Genomic DNA, 8,221 nt, shown 5'->3' on the forward strand with positions numbered 1-8,221 from the left:
TAATCAATAATAAGAAGACTGTAATGTAAAGTGTTGTTGTCTTCTTCGTTTACAACTTCTTTGGAATGTTTTGTTGAGACTAAAGTGACAACGTTTCTTTGTACATTTTCAGTAAATAACTCAGGAATTGGAAACTCGACAAGAAAGTTCTGTAACTGAGTCTTGTCCTTTTTGTAGTCAACAACATGTGCTATTTTTAAAAAGTGTTTTGTTTGGTATTTCTTTTTGGTGAACAACTGCTTATGGGTTTTTATTCGTTGTCTGCACTCGTTTAACTTCTCGACATTGAGTTTTGACATTTTAATCAGAGAAACGTAATTTTCCACCTTGACAAGAAGTTCAAATATTTGTGCCAAGTCATTGAAGGAAAGAAAAACAGCTTTTTGGAGATAAGGGTTTGTTGTGTCTGTTTTAAAAAAATGTGACACGAATGCTTCAAAATACGCATAAAGGGAAAAAGTCTCAACTTCCAACTGCTCCATTTCGGCTACATTTCGGTATTTGAGAGGGAGACATTCCCCCATTGTGATTCTGTAATTCCCATCTAAAAAAGTGTATTTCTTATGGTAAAGAAGTGTCTGTTGCAATTCATTTGAGTACAACTCTCCCCAGTAAGAGAGGTTAGAAATGTCTGGGTTGTAGGCATCTTTCAGAGTGATAGGGTCTTGGTAAAAAACGGTTTGGAAATTATAAAAGATTGATACGTCTGACTTTGAGATCACATGGAAAAGCAAAAGTGACTTGAATATCTCAAACGTCTTTTTCTTGAGGAACTGGGCTTTTAAGTTATTTGTAATGATGTCAGCATGCCCATCCTTGTACTTTTTACTTAATGACAGGAATGTTTTGTTTGGAGGGAGTTCTGTTAAATAATAATAATTCTGAAGGGTGTAATACAGTGCAAATGTCTGCATATGCAATCCCAGTTATGTTTAAGCATTATATTTGCTACAACAAGTTAAAGTCATAGCATTTACTTTTTGATAATAATTATTCATTTATAATAAAGTTGCTACAACTTTTTAATTTAAGTGATTATATTAATAGATTAGATTCTGAATGCTTGTCTTATTAATTATTTTTATGATCCAAAAATGAAAGTTTTCATGGTCATTATTTTGATTACAAAATAGTCGGCTTACATTTTTAGATGTTCTTCAATTAAATTTGTTATTTTTGCATTACATTAACAACAGCAGTCAATTTCTGTGATTATCAAAAGTTTGAAAAACTTGTTTTATTGAGTAAAGTGATACCAATTAGTGAACAAAGATTGTGAAAAACAACCCTTTTTTACTTTTTGTTATAACATTTCAACATTTTCGGTACTGTCATTGTGTATTTGTGATACATTTTAAATGTTTTTACATACAAAGGATTAGTAAATAAAAAGGTGATAATAAAAGTATTCTGTTTTTTCTTCCCAATTCCATTTATTCATTGTCGATCGACCAAAAACATAATGCTTCAAGTTCTTTGCTATTAATATCATAATAATTAAATGTATTAAACAATTTAATACATACAACAGTTGTATCGCTCATATACTATCCCTTATACCATCTTCCCGAAGTCGCCTGCAAAACAAGGCTTACAAATATCTCATTTATACGTACGTTTAAAACTGAACTGTGAATTCCGATCAATGGATGTCTCCTGGCAGACCACTTTGTTGGCGTATTTCTGTTGCTTTGTCTCTGTTGTTTTCTTTGGGAGCAACTATGTCGTCGTAAAGAAGTTTCCGACGGGCGATGGGCTGTTCTTCCAGTTTGCACTTTCTGTTGGGATTTTCGTTTGTTTTGAGCTGAAAACCAAAGCTTTTTACAATCTTCAATTGGCTTGAGACATTCTTTGAAAAAACTCAAAAATTGCGAAACACATAACGAATAGCTCACTTCCATCTTCCTCGAGTTTGTGACAAACCCAACACACGTGTTCTACCCTTTTGCGATGATTGGTGGAATGATATGGGCTTTTGGCAATTTAATGACCGTCCCCATCATCAGAATGATTGGGATATCCCTTGGTATTTCGCTGTGGGGAATCACCAATTTAGCAATGGGATGGTTCACTGGGACGTTTGGGTTGTTTGGCCTCAATCCACAGACTGTTGCCAATCAACCACTGAACATCGTTGGTGCGTGCTTCGCATGTTTGAGTGTCCCATTTTATGGATTTATCAAGTCGAACGTTTCAGGAACCAAACCAGCAGAAGTGAAAGAAGAGAAGAAAAGTGTGGAAGTGGTCAAAGAAAAGGAGAATTTGATACCTAAGGACACAGAAGTTGCGATTGAAACAGCCGAAATCGAGAAGAAAGGAGAACCCCTCAAAGAAACCAAAGAGGGAAATATATTTGACTTTCTCGATACAATGAATCCATTGGCAAGACGATTGTGTGGGATTGTTTTGGCACTCTGTGCTGGATTGTTCTTTGGATCCAACTTCACACCACCTCAATATATGATCGACAACGGTCTTGGCCCTGTCGAACAGTATTCGTATATCTTTTCACATGCATGTGGAATTATGATAACGTCGATTGTGTTTATCATTTGTTATGCTATCATCACATTAGACTCACCAGTGATGTACCCTCAAACCTTCTTACCCGCCATCGTGTCTGGAATCATGTGGGAAATAGCACAAGTGGCTTTCATGTTCTCCAACACTTATTTGCCGTGGAGTATCACCTTCTCCATTAATGCTGCTGGGCCCGGGTTAGTTTCTACCCTTTGGGGAATTCTAGCCTTTGCAGAAATTCGCGGGTGGAGGAATTATCTTCTCTTTGGTGGGGGTGTTGTGTTTTTGTTGAGTGGGGTACTTTGCGTTGTGTTTTCGAGGTGATTTGTTTGACCGTTAGTAATTTAATTTATTTTTAGTGCCATAATACCAAATATGTTATAGAAATTAACTTTGAATACCAGGTTTATTTTGTGTATTTTTCAAATATTTTTGAAGCAAAATACAAATATGAAGGGATTGATCGACCTCTAAAAATGAAACTTGAAACTAATTAAGTCAATAATGAATCTAACACCACATGCTTCAATTGAAATGTGCCCAACACAACCAATAATATCAGAATCAACAAAAATAGACATCAACATGTTAAATGAATTTTCGAAAGAACAGCGCCTCGAAGATAAAAAAGAACGCTTTCTGTTGACCAACGACGGTAATTTTCCTAAAACAGTTCCGTTGTGTTGCAAAGGGCATGTAGTCGGAGGGGGACAACCATTTCAGTTTTTTATCATTATTGGTGTGTTTTTATTGTTGACTTCTTTGCACTCCGCGTTTACTCTTCGGTGGCTTTATACAGCGGCACACCCTATTTTTATTGTTTTGTCAATCATCCTATTTGTACCAACAATAGTTTGTTTGGTTTTTTATTGTGACCAAAATGTTGATTTATAGATTCTCATATTTCGAGCAGCATTTATGGACCCTGGTATTGTACCAAGGAGAGTCTTTGGGTTGGGACGGAATTCAATGATGTTAACGACCGACTCAAAGATGGTCCAATTTAAAAGTGCTGATGTGGTATTATATTATTGTAAATCATGTTATTTTGACAAACCTCCCAAAACAATTCATTGCAGACAATGCAATAATTGTGTTGATCAATTTGACCATCATTGCCCGTTTCTTAAAAACTGTGTTGGAAGGCGAAATTATCGAGTGTTCTACACCATGCTCATTTTCTCGTTGACGTCATTGTTGTACGTTGCAGTCACTTCTTTTCTTGCGTGTTTTTTGATGATTGAACGTCCTTGGTCGACAGAAAATGCCAAAAGTGCTTTTAAACAGCACTTTTATTTTGAGTCTGTTTTGTTTATCTTTTTTAATCATCACTAAATAAGTACTCACAACCAGGCCGATCATTTGTGCATTGACTCTCCCTTTCATAGTATTTTCCGGTAATTTGCTTGTGATGCACACGTATCAAATATCAAGAAGGATAACAACGAATGAAAGAATAAAGAAAATGCCGAACGTCTATTCTTTAGGCTTTTGGGGGAATTGGAAACATTTTTTATTTAGTCCATTGCCTCCACCTTGTGTCAATCAAAAGGTAATAAGGAGGGGCATCCATTTCTACTCCCTTCAAATCGACTTACCAAATTTTGTATAAAACTTTATTGTTTTTGGTGTTAAAAAGCAGAGTAAATGCGTAAAGAAAATGAATTAAAATTAATAAACAACATCTAATGTTATACCTTCATCGACTGTAAGCACAACTTTGTGGCTTCCCACCAGCTATCATATGTCCGCGCTTTTCTTTCAACTTTGAAATCTCTGGTCTGTAAATGGAATTCGGGCGCAGCCTTTTTCAATTCCTTTTCAACTCGACACTCAATACCCTCCAACGAGCACCCACCTATTACACAAATTTTGTTTGCCAATGCACGCTTCTTTGTAATTCCAACAGAACTCAATACCTCCCCAAAAAGGGCCACAAAAGCAGTGTTATCAAATATTGTATCTTCAAATATGTGGACATCCTCTTTATCCACATTAATCACTTCATTATCTACAGTAATTGTGTCTTCATTGAATTTTTCAGAACAGAACCCATCACAGAGATAAAGCGCAGCCTTTTGCGTTGTTGGTTTAATTCCTTTGGTTTCGAGCAAATGTAAAGCTACCTCGAAAAGATGGTTGTCGATTTCCATATAATCGACACACTCCCCAGATACGACTGCTTTGAGAGAAATAGAACTCCCAAAATCCAAAACAAGGCCGGTCCTCTCTTCTTCTCTCAGGTCACCAAAAATGTAAGAAATAGGGTCAACATATTTAACTACATTCACACCAAGAGAAGTGAATACACCTCGAATTGTGTCGATGCACTTCAATAAATGTGTGTTCAATGTGAAATAGACGGGGTGATCCTCTGGTTTGCATTGTCGTAATACTTCCGAGTAAATGATTTTAAAAATTGTTCTGAAATTTTCCTCATCTTCTTTATTGTTGACATACTCCTCCAAGTGATATTTTGTGAGGAAAAAGTTGCCATTGACACTCATTGGAATTCTTCTTCGAGGAGAGTCGTCCGTGAGTAACCCAACTTTGGTTTCAAGTGTTCCAATGTCAATAACAACTTTGGAACCATTTGCAATGAGCAAAGGATCATGCGCTCCAGTATATCTTGTGAAGTGAAGAGTGTTTTGAACAACTGGTTTGACAGGTGAATCCGCCTCAAAGTGATATCCTGAGACCTGTCTCTGTATGCAAAAATTGTTTTTGGAACGCTTGAGAAGTGGACTGTTTTCTGGGGTCATAACAAGTTCCTCTGTCTTGCGTTGTACTACCTCTTGTTCGGGAGCATCAACCAAGGGTGTTGGGATTGATGAAGAGGAAGATGAGAGCATTGGAAATTTCAAGATGAACGACTTATTTAAATAAATAATGAACGAAAAAATATTCTTAAAAAATATATAGTCGACCAATTCTATATCTTAGGAGTTCTATGTGCATATGAAGAATGTGAATAATCCTTGCCATACAAAGCGATTTTTTGAACGAAAAAAAATAAAATAATATATTGTATAAAAAATTGCAAAGATTACATTGATTATTTTTTTATGTAGATTGTAGCCAAAACGGACATAACTAAAATAAAATCTATAAATCCTTATGAAATATACAAAAGAAAAATAAAAAAATAATATTAAAATAACAAAAAATTAGAAAATAAAACAATGTGGCATTTTGCTTGTCTTTGGAACTGGTATTAATTATATTATATTAATAGTATATTAATTATATTTAATAATAGTATTTTTATTTCTATAATAAAAATATAAACTATAATAAAACAATTAATTATGAATTTTAATGATATTAATTATTATTGCAACCGAAACTATTAATTTCGAAAAAAATAAAAGTATTTAAATTTTTATTATATCGGTTGTTTTATAAATAAAATTACAGTATTAAAACAAATAGAGTACCGATAAACATACAAGAAAAAAGATGTTGATTGATCAACACAACACCACTATTTCATTTCACATGAAACATGTGGTAGAAAAAAATTTTCATCAAGTGGAGAGTTGTTCAGCGAGTCGATAAAACTTATCTTTTCTCCGTTTATTTAGCCATTGCCCAACGAAGTTACCCATTGCAGAAAACACAAAAATAAGAAAAGTTCCTGCCATCGACGCAACAACAAAAATATCCCACATGACTGCACTGATGTTGATATCAGCACCTTCCCCCGTCATATGGTTTAACAGTTTTTTGACACCAAATTGTATTCATCACAAGACCTTTAAAAAAGAAGTTAAATTACGCAATTTCTTGGAGATCTTCTTTGTTGTCCTCCTCGACGGGGTTCTCTTCCTTCTTTTCTTCTGGTTTGGCGTCTTCTGCCTTCTCTTCAACAGGTTTCTGTTCTTCTTTCACCTCTTCCTTCTTTTCAACGGGCTGCACTTCTTCTTTCTTCTCTTCAGTTGGTTGGGCTTCTACTTTCTTTTCTTGTGGCACAACAACAGAATCTTCGGCCTTCTCGTTGATGGTTGTGTCTAAGTGGACTGCCAAGACGCATTGGCTATGGACGTTTGCGTTGGCGTCGACAAACTGTTTTAAGTCTTGTTCGTAGTCCATCTTCGTGACGTCTTCCTTGATTGTTTTGAAAGCCTCATCAACAATGGGTGACAACTCAGAGCACTGTGCGGCAACAATATCAAATATGTTTTTAAGACCAGTGAAGTACGACTTCATCAAATCAAGTGCGTTGGCAATAATCTTTTTGACTGGTTCCCCATACATCTCTTCATTATAAGCATTCGCCTTTTCAACAGCGGCTTTATAAGCTGCTTCACTTTGTTGAACACGAGCTACCACTTGTTGTTTCTTAGCAACAAGTCTGTCCACCATTGCGACGTTCTGCGTCATTGCAGTGTTAAGTTGAGCAGTGACCTGTTTAAGCTCAGCAACTGCACGCTTGTATTGTTCCTCAGCTCTCTCAGCATTTCTTGCCAAAGTTTGTGAATTTTTCAAACGGGCCAAAAACTCTGAAACAATTCTCTTTCTGTTGGCTTCCATTGTTCGGCTCAAGTTGTCAAGAGGCTTTGAAGCTTGTTCGATAAAGATGACACCCATTTCGTTGTGTTTCTGAGCTACTTTCAACGTGTTTGTATTAAAACTGGTCAAGGCAACCTTGGCGGTCGTTTCAAGCAAATCAAGAGGAACGTCTCTCTTCATCAAAATGTTCCCAACTTTCAGTGGAGTTCCGCACTGATGGAGAAGGTGCTTGGCGTAATCAATTTCCGTCTGTCCTCTCTGGGTGAATAATGATGAGTATGCCTTGGTTAAGTTGATTTGGTAATCCAACTTCTTTGCAATAGTCTCAAATTCAAAAGTAAGTGAAGCTACTTGCTCGGTCGACATTCTTTTATTTTGAAGTTCCTTTTTTTGAGGAAATTTTATTGGGAATCTATATTAGACAGTTCCAAATATGTTAAAAATATGGGTTTTGACATATTTATTCTTGTATGGATCTGTTATTTCACCAAGTATTGGGTTTTTTCATTTGATTACTTTTTTATTCCAGTTTTGCACCACGCTTTGTATTGGATTTTTGATTACTTTTTCTAATTATTCTCAATGATTTTCTAAATTATTACAAAAAAAAATAAATTATATACAAATAATTTGTTTTTAATTTTATTTTGGTAAAAAAATACAAATGGTTTAAAAAACAAATTTTGTCTCAAGCACTCAAAAGTGTTTGAAAAAAAATAAAAAGAGTTTTATTGACACGTGATATTACCATGATTTTGTCAATTTTGGTGTGTATGTTGATGGATTATTTCGGTATTAATCAGGATATTAACATGGTAATAACACAAGTCCTTCTATCCTTGACATTAATAATAAATGGAACAGTTGATTTTTGTACTCATTGATTGTTATGTTTAGTATTTTAAAAAATTTAAATTATTATACTTTTAATAATAATAATATTTTTTTTTGTTTTTAATTTGGAGGTTTAAATAGTTTTAATTAAGTTAAATTATTAGTAAGTTTTAAATAAATTATTTTAAAGGTACAATCTATTTACAGTGTTATTCACTGGGTTTTCGATTCCCACCATTTTCAATAATTATTAAGTCAGTTTATTAATTATTTAGTCAAAAAAAATTGTTTCGTCACATATTTTAATTAAACACCACCTACAATTATTAGTCCAGCATAAATGATAAATAGATCA

At 34.6% G+C, this 8,221-nt stretch overlaps 4 protein-coding genes across 4 annotated transcripts; 2 read left to right on the forward strand and 2 right to left on the reverse strand.

The window, feature by feature from the left end:
* Positions 1-1,645: 1,645 nt before the first annotated feature.
* On the forward strand, positions 1,646-2,844 carry EIN_316020 (transmembrane protein R144.6, putative; the record flags this gene model as incomplete). Its single annotated transcript, XM_004253666.1, has 2 exons — positions 1,646-1,792; positions 1,891-2,844. 2 exons carry the CDS (start codon positions 1,646-1,648, stop codon positions 2,842-2,844), a joined length of 1,101 nt encoding a protein of 366 aa, XP_004253714.1.
* A 210-nt stretch (positions 2,845-3,054) lies between these two features.
* EIN_316030 (palmitoyltransferase ZDHHC18, putative) lies at positions 3,055-4,132 on the forward strand (the record flags this gene model as incomplete). Its single annotated transcript, XM_004253667.1, has 3 exons — positions 3,055-3,376; positions 3,434-3,821; positions 3,874-4,132. The coding sequence occupies 3 exons, from the start codon at positions 3,055-3,057 to the stop codon at positions 4,130-4,132; spliced, it is 969 nt and encodes a 322-aa protein (XP_004253715.1).
* A 79-nt stretch (positions 4,133-4,211) lies between these two features.
* EIN_316040 (hypothetical protein) lies at positions 4,212-5,372 on the reverse strand (the record flags this gene model as incomplete). The annotated part of the gene is made up of 1 exon (XM_004253668.1): positions 4,212-5,372. One exon carries the CDS (start codon positions 5,370-5,372, stop codon positions 4,212-4,214), a length of 1,161 nt encoding a protein of 386 aa, XP_004253716.1.
* A 922-nt stretch (positions 5,373-6,294) lies between these two features.
* Positions 6,295-7,398, reverse strand: EIN_316050 (hypothetical protein; the record flags this gene model as incomplete). Its single annotated transcript, XM_004253669.1, has 1 exon — positions 6,295-7,398. One exon carries the CDS (start codon positions 7,396-7,398, stop codon positions 6,295-6,297), a length of 1,104 nt encoding a protein of 367 aa, XP_004253717.1.
* Positions 7,399-8,221: the final 823 nt, after the last annotated feature.

The sequence above is a fragment of the Entamoeba invadens genome (assembly GCF_000330505.1).
Source record: "Entamoeba invadens IP1 unplaced genomic scaffold scaff_1105074724328, whole genome shotgun sequence".
NCBI lineage: Eukaryota > Evosea > Mastigamoebida > Endamoebidae > Entamoeba > Entamoeba invadens.